This window comes from Trachypithecus francoisi, unplaced genomic scaffold (assembly GCF_009764315.1).
Source record: "Trachypithecus francoisi isolate TF-2019V2 unplaced genomic scaffold, Tfra_2.0 Lachesis_group10, whole genome shotgun sequence".
Classification (NCBI taxonomy): Eukaryota; Metazoa; Chordata; class Mammalia; order Primates; family Cercopithecidae; genus Trachypithecus; species Trachypithecus francoisi.
The window spans coordinates 28,330,575-28,343,475 of NW_022681455.1; the positions used below are offsets into that span (position 1 = coordinate 28,330,575).

General features: G+C 41.7%; 1 protein-coding gene across 2 annotated transcripts; it reads left to right on the forward strand.

The window, feature by feature from the left end:
• The first annotated feature begins 2,708 nt into the window (after positions 1-2,708).
• Positions 2,709-11,046, forward strand: ZSCAN9 (zinc finger and SCAN domain containing 9). 2 transcript variants are annotated; one of them, XM_033216506.1, is made up of 4 exons: positions 2,709-2,828; positions 4,549-5,041; positions 5,228-5,360; positions 10,102-11,046. In XM_033216506.1, the coding sequence occupies exons 2-4, from the start codon at positions 4,622-4,624 to the stop codon at positions 10,716-10,718; spliced, it is 1,170 nt and encodes a 389-aa protein (XP_033072397.1). In that variant the 5' UTR covers positions 2,709-2,828; positions 4,549-4,621; the 3' UTR covers positions 10,719-11,046. The 2 variants fall into 2 exon arrangements, with proteins under 2 accessions (XP_033072397.1, XP_033072398.1); XM_033216507.1 differs by having other exon boundaries at positions 2,710-2,792.
• The last annotated feature ends 1,855 nt before the right edge of the window (positions 11,047-12,901 follow it).

The window sequence follows — 12,901 nt, forward strand, 5'->3', positions numbered from 1 at the left end:
GTTAAAGGCTGGAAAATTTCTAGGACTTCCTCATCCATCTTCTGGTTCCTGTTTGTCAAAGTCTATATGACAGTGACCAACATTTTCCATCTGGTGGAGGTCCTGGTTTCTGAAAAACAACTCAACTCAAGGACATATGTCAAAATGTTATCTTTAGTTTCTATAAGGAAACAAACATCTCATGACTGACTCACTTGAGTGACTATTGTTTATGCTATTATTATCTTCTTGCTTAGCAGGTTATTAATTTATTTCCCTAGTTGCTGGTTGCAGGGTGCCCGGAATTTCCCTTGAAGGGACTCCCAATTTTTCCTTTATTTTCAAGCTGAAGGAGGGCTCCCAGTAGGCTGTGAAGAGGAGGAGTCCATGTTCTCTTTCAACATCATCTTGTTCACTTGCTTACTGAAACCCTCTGACACAGTGGGTTAATGAAGATTCATACAGGATACAAATACTTGTACATTTGGTATCCATTCTAAGAGATCTATCGACATGCGAGCTAGTTCCATCAATAATCTCTTTGTCACCAATCCTCCAAGTCCTTCCTTCCTTCCTTCTTCCCTCCCTCCCTCTTTTCCTTTCTTTCTCCCTTTCTCTCTCTTTCTTTCTTTTTCTTTCTTTTTCTTCTTTTTCTTCCTTCCTTCCTTCTTTCCTTCCTTTCTTCTTGCTTGCCCTTTCTTTCTTTTTCTTTTTTTGCTTTATTTCGTTTTAATTTTTTTTAGCTTATGGCATAACCCACAGCAGAGTTAGTATCCCAATATGTCTGCTTCTAGATTCAGGTAATCCTCAACCTTTTGGGTTGATCTTGCAGTCAGTATTTCTTGTCTTTGAGTTGGTGTGGCATTTTCAATATTCAGTAGGGATTTCCAATTATAAGTTAAAAATAATCTCTTCTGTCCCAGGACACTCATCAAAGTATTGCTATAGTGGAATCTTCCCCAAAACAGACAAATGAAAGCTAGTCTCTATCAGGGCTGTTTAACCACTGTGAAGTCCAATGTGCTGCCCACTTGACTCTGAGCTGGAGCCTGCCTGAGCCCTATAGTTGACCCTCTTAGCAAACACGTGTAAACCAGTGAGAGACCCTAACCAACTGCCAGTGAGACATTTAAGAAGTTTCATACAAATATTAAATCACGTTTACTTGTCACAGATGGTCATCCAAAATGGAAAAGAATAACATATTTAAATAGTCTATTCAAGTCCAAGAGAAGTTGAGCATTTACTCTCATTTCATAGTTTGTTAGGAAAGTTTGTAATGAGGGATTTGCAAGTGAACATGGTATGATGGAAAAAGTGATGAGAATTTTTGAGCAAATTTTCTGCATGTTAGTGCTCTTGATGATTATATACTTATTGGATATTTGAAAGAAATAGAAGTAAAGCATAAAACTAAGGTTTATTTAATGCCCTCAGAAGGCTAGGTTGAGGAAAACAATAAAGAAATTTTCAGAGCTACTACCGTTTTGGAGTTAAAACAGATCATGGAGCCTCCATTAACGCACAAGATACTTTCTTACTGCTTTAATAAAATAAATGATAAGATTCTGTTAAAACAAACAGAATATAGTTTTATCTATGCAACACCATCATTCTAGTTGGCATAGTAAAACTGATGAATGACTAACAGCACCTACAATTGTGCTCTTTTGTACCAATAAAGTTTATTTAAGGCTGGGCATGGTGGCTCATGCCTGTAATTCCAGCACTTTGCCAGGCAGAGGTGGGAGGATCCCTTGAGGCCAGGAGTTAGACACCAGCCTGGCCAAGAAATCGAGACACTGATCTCTATCTACCTCCCCCCCGCAAAAAAAAGCTGGGCAAGGTGGTGTGTGACTGTAGTCCCAGCTACTTAGGAGGCTGAGGCAGGATTGCTTGAGCCAGGAGTTGGAGTCTGCCGTGAGCTATGATGGTGCCACGGCACTCCAGCCTGGGTGACAAATTTATTTAACTGGTTTTGGTTTGATTTTGTATTATCATATTATTACTAAAACTCCAGAAAACTTTTATAGCAAAACAAACAAACAAACAAACAAACAAAAACAAAAAAGAAAGAAAAGGAAAGAAGGATAAGAGAAAGGCAGGAAGGGAGGGAGGGAGGTAGGAAAAGAGGAAGGGAGGGAGGAAAGAAGGCAGGCAGGCAGGCAGGCAAGCAGATGCCTAAATAAAGAATACATAGGGGCCTGGACAAATAAATTGCTTTATGGACTCTTATGCACCCATAGAATAAGTTAGACCTACATGATGAGTAAAGCTGTTTAGGATACATGAAGTGAAAACGTCTAAATAAGCGGGGGAGAAAAGGCTAAATATAAAATAATGCCACCATGTGTGAGAGGATCACAATGATATACAAATTCCAGGCTAACGGTGACAAGTGGCTGCCTCAGGGAATGGGACTAAGAAGGGGTAGGTGGGGTTTGACATTTTACTTTATTAATTTTGGTATTGTCTGAGGGTTTTTTAAAATCATAAATAATGTATTAATTTTAAAAATGCTTTTAAAATCAGCATTTTCAATAGTTAACGGTCTATGCTTCATCAACGTTTTCCGTTTAAAACCTGTGTGCGGCCCACACACGTATGACATTCTGGTTATGTGATTCACCGCTGAAAAAGAAGTGGACGCCAGGAAATTCGGGGTTGAGTCCGAGGCAAGGTGACGCCGGACAACGAGACACGGAATCCTAGACCGGCCCGGAAGTGCCTCTGCTCCGTTCGCCTTCGAGGAGGGGTGGGCATGTTCCCCGCCTCGCCATTGTTCGTGCCGGGCTCCTAGCAACGCCGGGCCGGTAATCCCCTCTGCCACCTCGCGCGTTCCGAGTCTCGTGAGTTGGCTGTGGGTGCCGGGAATGGAGGAGTGTTGGGGAGGGTGGGGCTGGGAAAGGGGTGTGGAAAGTGAACCTCAGCCGCTGGGAAGGGGGAGACGGAGGAGGGGGCGGCCGTCAGTGCCGGCCGGCTTCAGGCGTCCCCTAGACCAGGGTGGTCATCCCCAGCTGTGGGGACATTGTACGAGAAAGGGTTGTAGGAGGACTGAGAGGCTGAAGGGTCACCTCGGTGAATAACGACAACAGGCTTAGGACTCAGGGAAAGAAACACCCGGGAGAGGAAGTTAAGGACAGTTAAGACTTTGGCAGCCTTCAAGATGGAGAGCCCGTATACCCTCTCACCTCTAGATTCTAAAAGCAAATTTAGGGGCGTTGAATGGACTGGTTTTAAAGGGCAGAATGTAACAGTTCCCGATTTCCTTAGTTCTTTGATTCTCAAACCTTATAATACATACAAATCACTGAGGAGCCCGTTAAAGGTGCATATTCTGGGGCTCCCTGTACTTCTCTCCACCTCCCAATTCAGATTCCCCAGATGTCTGCCATAGAACCTGTCAAGCTGCAGTTAAGCTGCTGCGCTGTGCTTTGTGACATTTTGGAGACCCACGTTTTGGGAACACCCCCTGGGTTTCAGGCGCTGCCTGGGTCTCTGGAGAAAACTTCTCCCTTGGGCTTCTTTGGCTTCTTAGGCTTCTTAGGATTGTCCTCACAAAGAAGTTGACCTTGGGCAATCTACTTAACTTTCCCTGGCTTCCATTTCTTATCTAATGAAATAATTATTATAATAAAACCTCAGTGGGTAATTGTGAGGATGAAATATGGTCTTGTATCTGAAAGCATATTGTAGACTTGTGCAATGTTGACTGTTACTCTTAAGTAGCAGCAGGGTGGTGTGGAAAGCTCCAGGGCTTGGAATCCACCCAAGCCTTTCTTTCTGTAAATTTAGTGTAAATAATACCAACTTTAAATGGTTGTTTTAAAGATTAATTTAAGAAAACTGAAGTAAATGGTAAAGTAAATGTTGGTTCATTCATTTAGTCGACAGTAACAATATTTCCATTTATTCTTTCTCTAATTTGATGTTTATACAGTGAGCTCAAACTTTTTATTCAGACTTTCTGAGTGATCTATGCAGTCCCTAATTCATGGGCTGTTTTCCTCCACGAACTCTGTAAAGTATTATTGCTATTTCTTTTTCACATAAAGAAACCAAGACTGAAAGAAGATTTAAAAACTTGGCACAAGGTCACACAATTAGTAAATGTTAGGATCAGAATAAAACCTAGGTCTGGGTCAGGTGTGGTGGCTGACACCTGTAATCCCAGCACTTTGGGAAGCCAAGGTGGGAGGATCGCTTAAACCCAAAAGTTTGAGGTTGCAGTGAGCTGTCATTATGCCACTGCACTCCAGCCTGGGAAACAGAGTGAAATTCCCCATTTTTAAAAAATAAAGAAAGAAAGAAAACCCATATCTGGGTAATTTAAAAGCCTATACTCTTTGCACATTATGAATATATATATATTTCCATTATTTCCATCCTTTGGTCACCAAATCACTTTTCAGAGGAGAGCTTTAGGGCCTATGATAAATGCTTCTGTTATCAGTTTCTGTCATCAGTTATTGTCATTTTTCCATATAAATAATTTATTTTTACTGCTATCAGTTTCTGTCATCAGTTATTGTCATTTTTCCATATAAATAATTTATTTTTACTGCTTAGGCAGGCGCCTCCAAAGTTTGTCTTGAAGCATAGCTGCAGTTGGAGGGTACCTTTTAAGCTGTTCAAGGTCAAGATGAATACAAACTCAAAGGAGGTTTTATCCCTGGGTGTTCAAGTTCCTCAGGCATGGGAAGAACTTCTGACAATGAAAGTGGAAGCAAAAAGTCACCTCCAAAGGCAGGAATCCAGACTGAAACGCAGTAATCCACTGGCAAGGGAAATCTTCCGAAGGCACTTTCGACAGCTGTGCTACCAAGAGACCCCTGGACCAAGGGAGGCTCTTACCCGACTCCAGGAACTTTGCTACCAGTGGTTGAGGCCACATGTGAGCACAAAGGAGCAGATTTTGGATCTGCTGGTGCTGGAGCAGTTTCTGTCCATCCTGCCCAAGGAGCTCCAGGGTTGGGTGAGGGAACACTGTCCAGAGAGTGGAGAAGAGGCTGTGATTTTGCTGGAGGATCTGGAGAGAGAGCTCGATGAACCACAACATGAGGTAGGAAGGGAGATTTGCTAGAGAAAAAAGTGTATTTTGGCATGCCAAGAATCTTTGTATCCTCTGCTTTGTGTCTCCTTGACATTGGTGATAAAATACTCTCCTTCCTGTTTCCTTCTTTTTTGAAAGTGTTTATTTCAGACAGTTGATTTCTTCAAAAGTCAAATCTTGTCTTTTTGTCTCCAGATGGTAGCCTACAGACACAGACAAGAAGTCCTCTCTAAAGAGATGGTGCCTCTAGCAGAGCAGACACCATTGAGCCTTCAGTCCCAGCCCACACGTGACTCTGCTCAGAAGTGCCATTCTATTGGAGAGACAGGTGAGGGACAGCATTTATTTGATGTTGAATGAATCTCGCCTGGTCAAGCAAAAACAAACAATAAACCCAGAGCTGGGAAAACAGGAGATCCAAAGACTTCTTACCAGATAGCAGCAATGTTCAGTGCTTCTTAGACCCAAGTGTGCTCATCTTTGACCCTCCTCCCTGTGTGCAGACTTCTCTCTGAGTACCATCCTGGAAGCTCTCTGGACTTCTGATGCATGGTACATGAGGAGGGCTTTCAGGGATCTCTGTGGAGCACAGCTTCAGAGAATGGACTTCAAGGTTTGACAGACAGGTTCAGATCCTGGCATCGCCTCATGGAAGCTGCTTGTATTGAGCAGATTAGTTAACCACTTGACCTCAGATCCCTCATCTACAAAATGGGGTTGATAATAGCTTTGGTTTAGTCTACTTGCGGTGCCTTAAGAGAATACCACAGACTGGTTGTCTTTAACAGAAATTTATTTTCTCACATTTCTGAAGGCTAGTAGTCCAAGATCAAGATGCCATCAGGTTTGGTTTCTGGTGAGGCCTCTTCCTGGCTTATAGATGGCCATCTTCTTGCTATATCCTCACATGGCCTTTCTTTGTGTGCATAGAGAGAGAGAGCAAGCTCTCTCATCTTCTTATAAGGACAGATACCATTCCTACCAGATAGAGCCCTACCTTATAACCTCATTTAACTTTTAGTACCTCCCTCAAGGCCCTATCTCCAACTATAATCATATTGAGGGTTAGGACCTCAACATATGTGAGGGCATACAATTTAGTCCATAACCAGTATGTACCTCAGAAAGTCATTGTGAGCATCAAATACAAACAATTTATGAAAAGCACCTGGCATGCATTATGCTTGATACATGATCACTATTGCCACAAATCACCAGTGCCACCCTTGCTGATTTGGGTTCATAGTTGCAGTAGAAAGATATGAGATATGCTTAGTAAGTGGCAGACTGTATGGGAGAATCCAGTGAAATCAGACTTTACCATTTCCTTCTCTGTAATCTTCTGAATGGTGGCAGTGGCCACCCTTGTGGATGTAGAACTGAGCATATGGGACTGAGTCAGCTGCTTCCCCATTCTAGCCCTCTCTGCAGGAATTATCTTCAGCTTGTCTGATTTCCTACACATAAAATCATACCCTCTTACTGACTTTTTGTTAATCTTCTGACAATCAATCTGTAGCAAGGTTCTGCTGTTTTCAGTTTCATATTACCCCCATATACATCAAAGCTGCAACTTCTCTTGCCTCTTTGTCTCTAGCTTCTGTTTATTTCATTTACCCTAACAATTATGGATTTCTGTTACATGGAACACATCTCTCTATTTAAATTAAAGTGTATGTGTTGAGTAAATTCTGTGCAGACCTTTCTATAGCTCCCATGGCTTTATCAGATTAAAATTGCTTCTGATATCATTTTACCTCTTTATGAGCATCTTTCCAGTCAATTTCTTTCTTTCTTCTTCCTCTCTCTATGAACTTGGACCTTTTATTTTCTAGCCACTTCCTTTCTTCTACCTTCCAAACTGCATCTAGAGCCCTGCTGAGAACCCCCTTTTCCAAGAAGCACGTCTACATTTTCCATCTGTCCACTCATCTATCCATCTATCATTCAACAAGTGTTTATTAAGCATCTACTATGGCTGTAGGAGAGTGTCCAGAGGGCATCTAGAGATTGTAGAGTTCTCCTTGTAGGATATCAGTGCAGGTATGTGTTACAAATTTAGGTAAAGCCAATATTATAAAACAATATAGTGTTTGAAATTACAAGGACCAAATTCAAGTTCCAGCTTTTCAAATTCTTAGCCAAGCAATATTTAATAGGTAAGTTTGAGTTTCTTTTTAAGTAATGCTGATTATTTAAAAATCCTAATAATACAAAAGTTTATGTAGTAAAAAATGAAAGTTCTGCACATCCTACTCCCTAGAGGTAACTACTCTTGTCAGTTTGCTGCATATTTTCCAGATGTTTCTCTATATAGTCTGTCTACCCATACATATGTATCTTGCCATATTTTTCTATAGTTCTTTAAAGAGATGGGATAATAACATCAAGGAGTTTTGTGGTGAGTCAGTTTGATAATATATTTGAAAGTGCTTCATAAGTCATGAAAGTTATATAAATGGTAATCATTAAAAGGTGGGAAATGTCTGAGTTTTTATATTCTACCCAGCTCCCTTATGGAGTTCACATTTAATATGAAGTTTGAGCAAAAGGGCACTACTGATTCCACTTGGGGCCCATCTCTTCTCTACAGACACATTTTTATTTTCCAAACCTGTTGTGATCCCCCAGCTAAAAGGAGGAGGAGAACCACAGCCTAACAACAGAGGGAGTTCTAAGAGGTACTTATTCTTGTGTGTGAGAGACAGTACAGTTAGATGTGGGAGAAAGAGGCAAATATTTTGGTCAAAAGAGGAGGTCTGGGTCTGTTGTCCTTGGCCTTTTTCTGGGTTGCAAAGTGAAATCAGACCTGGGGAACCCAAGACATACTAAGGATACCATAGCATCTGCTCTTTAGTGTTTAGACAGTTTGGGTCTGTTTCTCTCCATTCTTACCTTCAACTCCTCCAAGCAGAAAGGGTTTGATTGGGTTGGCTGGACACTGTTCATTATGGACCAGTCCTGTGTGGCAGCCTTTGCTCCAGATGCCAGTTCCTGGGCCAGTCGGTTGAGGCCATAGTAGTAGAATTGGTTTCAATCCTTTCCCTTTTATTTGTTCAATCATTCAACAAATATTTTTTGAGCAACTACTGTGTGCCAGGCATGATTCTCAGGGATAAAACAGAAGGATCCTTCTCTCATAGAGATTAGATTGTAGCAAGAGGGAGACAATAATAAATATAAAAGTAAAGAGATGATACAGTGTGTTAGAAGGTGATGAGACTATGGAATAAGGCAAAAATAGAACAGGATAAGGGAGATTAAGAGTGCTATGGATAAGGCAAACAGATCGTGATATTAAATAGAAGAATTAAGATAGACCTCATTGAGAAGGTGAGTTGAACAAAGACTTGAAGGAAGTGAGAGAGTGGGCCTTGCTTTCATTTGAGGTGAGAAGTTTCCAGGAAGAGAGAAGCACTAGAGCAAAGGTCTTATGATGGGAATACACCTTGGATAATTGTGGATTTGAAAGTCATATAATATGGTAGTCCCCACTATTTAAGGGGACACATTCCAAGACCCCCAGTAGATGCCTGAAACCAAAGCTAATACTGAATGAACTCTGTAATACTGTTTTTTTCCTATACATACCTAAGATAAAGTTTAATTTATAAATTAGGCATAGTAAGAGTTTAACAACAATAACTAATAATAAAATGGAACAATTATAATAATATGCCAGCCTCACTACTTTTGCACTTTGAGGCCATTATTAAGTAAAATAAGGGGTATGTCAACACAAGCACTGTGACCCTGCAACAGTCAATCTGATAACCAAGATGGCTACTAGGTGTGCAACAGGCGGGCAGCATGTACAGAGCAGATATGCTGGACAAAAGGAGGACGCATATCCTGGGTGAGACAGAGCCAGATGGCACGAGATTTCATCATACTAGTCAGAATGGTGGCAAATTTAAAACTTAAGACTTGTTTGTGCCAGGTGCAGTGGCTTACGCCTGTAGTGCCAGCACTTTGGGAGGCCAAGGCAGATGGATCATGAGGCCAGGAGTTCAAGACCAGCCTGGCCAGCATGGTGAAATCTCATCTGTACTAAAATTACAAAAAAAAAAAAAAAATTAGCCGGGCATGGTGGTATGTGCCTGTAGTCCCAGCTACTCAGGAGGCTGAGGCAGGAGAATCGCTTGAACCCAGGAAGCAGAGTTGCAGTGAGCCAAGTTCACACCATTGCACTGCAGCGTGGGCGACAGAGTGAGGCTTCATCTCAAAAAAAAAAAAGAAAAAAAGAATTGTTTGCTTCTGGAATCTTCCATTTAGTATATGTGAACTGTGGTTGACTGTGGGTAGCTGAAACTTTGTAGGGTAAAACCACAGGTAAGTGGGGACTACTGTGCTGCCTGAAGCACCTAGAATAGTAGAAGTTTAATACTTGTTCTGAAAATGAATGAATGAATACATTAAGTAACTTTCCTTGGAAAGGGTCACTTTGAGGTTATCTCAGAAAGAAGAGAGAGGTCTAAGGGAAGACTCCAGAGAAGCCACCCTGATCTTTACCCATCCCTCCCCATGAAGAAGTATAAAAAAATACTGCCAACTGGGTGCAGTGGCTCATGCCTTTCATTCTAGCATTTTGGGAGGCCAAGGTGGGTGGACCACCTGAGGTCAGGAGTTCGAGACCAGGATATCCAACATGGCAAAACCCCGTCTGTACTAAAAATGCAAAATTAGTTGGGCATGGGGGTGCGTGCCTGTAGTTTCAACTACTTGGGAGGCTAAGGCAGGAGAATCGCTTGAACCCGGGAAGTGGAGGCCGCAGTGAGCTGAGATCACACCATTGCACTCCAGCCTGGGCTCCACAGCAACATTCTGTCTCAAAAAAACAAAACAAAACAAAAAAACAACTCCCCAGTTGAAGTCTACATGGGGATGGACTGACCTGCATTTTGCCAAAGAGGGCAAACTTTCCTCCTTACCTAGGAGAAGGTGTTACCACACTAGCCCTTCTGTTTCTAGCCCACTTGCTTTCCTTTGATATATTTTTATAGACATAGTCACCTTCCCATATGCTCAGGGAACAAGTGACATTTACCTAGCCTTTTTCTTTGTTTCAGATGAAATAACCAAGACTGAGGACAGAGAGTTGGTGCTAAGGAAAGACTGTCCTAAGATAGTGGAACCACATGGGAAAATGTTTAATGAGCAGACCTGGGAGGTATCACAGCAGGATCCCCCACATGGAGAAGTTGGTGAACATATGGATAGGATAGAGAGGCAGTGGGGAAACCTCTTAGGAGAGGGGCAACACAAATGTGATGAATGTGGGAAGAGCTTTACTCAGAGCTCAGGTCTCATTCGACATCAAAGAATTCACACTGGAGAAAGACCTTATGAATGTAATGAGTGTGGGAAAGCCTTCAGTCGAAGTTCTGGTCTTTTTAATCACCGAGGAATCCACAATATACAGAAACGGTATCACTGTAAGGAGTGTGGGAAGGCCTTCAGTCAGAGTGCGGGTCTTATCCAGCATCAGAGAATCCACAAAGGAGAAAAGCCGTATCAGTGCAGCCAGTGCAGTAAGAGCTACAGTCGGCGTTCATTTCTCATTGAACATCAGAGAAGCCACACAGGGGAGCGACCTCACCAGTGCATTGAATGCGGGAAAAGCTTTAATCGACACTGCAACCTCATTCGCCATCAGAAGATCCACACACTGGCTGAGCTGGTCTAGGGCTTGCTATGAGCAAGTTTTCCAGATCACCAGCCAAGTCATGTGGGGTAGCTTGAGGTTAGAAAATGCCTCTCTCTCTTCCTTTCTCCACTAAGTGTGTTTGAAACAAATAATGACTTACAGCCCAGGGACTTCCTAAAAGGAAAGTTGGGTGTTTGAAGCTACTGTTTTCCCTTTTGTTCGTTTTACCTCTTTCTTATTCTTACTAACTGTGTCCCTCTTATTTATTATTTATTATTATTATTATTATTATTATTATTTTTGAGATGGCTGCTAAACCCTTCTAATAATATAATAAATGGCACTGCCAGAGCCAGCATGCCTGAAAGGTTTTGTGTCTGTGTTTAACTACAAAGGATAACAGAGTTCTACTGATGGTTTATAACAATTGGGTCTTTGGTGTTCCCTGTGACCAGGGTCTACACTATAAACACCTTTTCCACCTTACTGCTTCTCTCTGATACCTATGTGACTCTCCCTTGGAAGGTGACCAGCATGGGCTGTGTGTTTCAGTGTCTGCAGTGCGTGTCCACTTACTTAACCATAGTTGGTCCTCGCAACAGCCATACAGGGAAATGAGCGTTATCATTATCCCGTTTTACAGATGAGGACGCTAAGGCTCAGAAAATCCGGGCATCAGAGCCAAGGCTGAAACCCTGAACTTTTGTTTTTAGTAATGCTTTAATTTTGGAATAATTTTAGACTTATAGAAATGTTGCAAAGATAGAGTTCTCATATTCCCTTCACCTAGATTCCCCTAATGTTAACTTATAACATCACATCTTTTTAGTTAAACCTTGTCTTTTAACTCCAAATCTCAATTTCTTTACGATGTCATGCTTCATATTGATATCAGATTTCTACATTTTAGTCACCTGGAACTCCCTCAGAGTTTTTCTATCACAACTTCAGTGTTAGAAAGTCATCTGTATCCTGAGTACCAGGCCACATCAGAGAACTGGATTAATCCAGATAAGATGCTAGCTACTGTCCGAAATGTCCTCAGTCTTTCTCTTCTGTTTGCTTTGCTTAGGTCTAGAGAAAAAAAATTTCTTCCCTGTATAGATCTTTAAGAAAATCGATTGTATGCCAGGTGTGGTGGTACAAGCCTATAATCCCAGAGCTTTCAGAGGCCAAGGCAGCAGTATTGCTTGAGGCCAGGAGTTTGAGACCAGTCTGTGCAACATAGTGAGACCCTGTTTCTACAAAAAAAAATTTTAAATTAGCTGGGTGTGGTGGTATGTGCCTGTAGTCCCCAGATAGGAGGCTGAAGTGTCAGGATCACTTGAACCCAGGAGTTCGAGATGGCAGTGATCATGCCACTGCACTCTAGCCTGGCCACAGAGAGAGACCCTGTCTCAAAACAAAACAAAACAAAAACCCAGAAACCTTGTCTCAAAAAAAAATTCAATTATGCTGCCTCCATCAGAAAATGTAAAAAGGAAGAAAATTTTTTTAAAAACCGGAGAAGACTTACGTAGCTTTAGGTGTTCTGCCCCAGAGGAGACTCTTTCTCAGTGAAGTTTACTCATGGAGAAGAGGAATCTCCCCTTCTTAGGACTAAAGACTTGAGACTTGAGGTTTTCCAAGGCTCTTTGCCTGCTCTCCCTTACTCCCTTTTATGATTACTAAGGCTGCAACCCCATCTCTGTCCTTTCATCTATTTGATTTAAATGTTCAGAGGTTTCCTGACAGATGGAAAAAGAAAAATGCAATTTGCTTAGGATGAGTCCATACACAGTTGAGTTTTGCACTGTTTTCAGTAACTCCTAAATGTTTTGCACAGCAGCCAACTCTTGAATTGGGGATTGTGTTATTTAACTTTTTTACATAAGATTCAAACAGAAGTGGAATAGCATAGTGAACCCCATGAACTTGTTGATGAAAAGAGTCAAACTCTCTAAAATATTTGAAGAGACTTATTCTGAGCCAAATGCGAGTGACCATGGCCTGTGACACAGCCCTCAAGGGGGTCCTGAGAACATGTGCCCAAGGTGGTCAGGGTACAGCTTGGTTTGATATATTTTAGGGAGGCATGAAACATCAATCAAATACATTTAAGAAATAGATTGGTTTGGTTCAGAAAGGTGGGATAACTCAAAGCATGGACTTCCAGGCTATAGGTAAATTTAAACATTTTCTGGTTGACGATTGGTTGAGTTTATGCGAAGACCTGGGATTAA

Bases quoted from the DNA above. Each gene is read 5' to 3' on its own strand.
- ZSCAN9 (XM_033216506.1), top strand. From the start codon at position 4,622: ATGAATACAAACTCAAAGGAGGTTTTATCCCTGGGTGTTCAAGTTCCT. The intron at 5,042-5,227 runs GTAGGAAGGGAG...TTTTGTCTCCAG, and splicing joins TCGATGAACCACAACATGAG to ATGGTAGCCTACAGACACAG. The intron at 5,361-10,101 runs GTGAGGGACAGC...TCTTTGTTTCAG, and splicing joins CCATTCTATTGGAGAGACAG to ATGAAATAACCAAGACTGAG.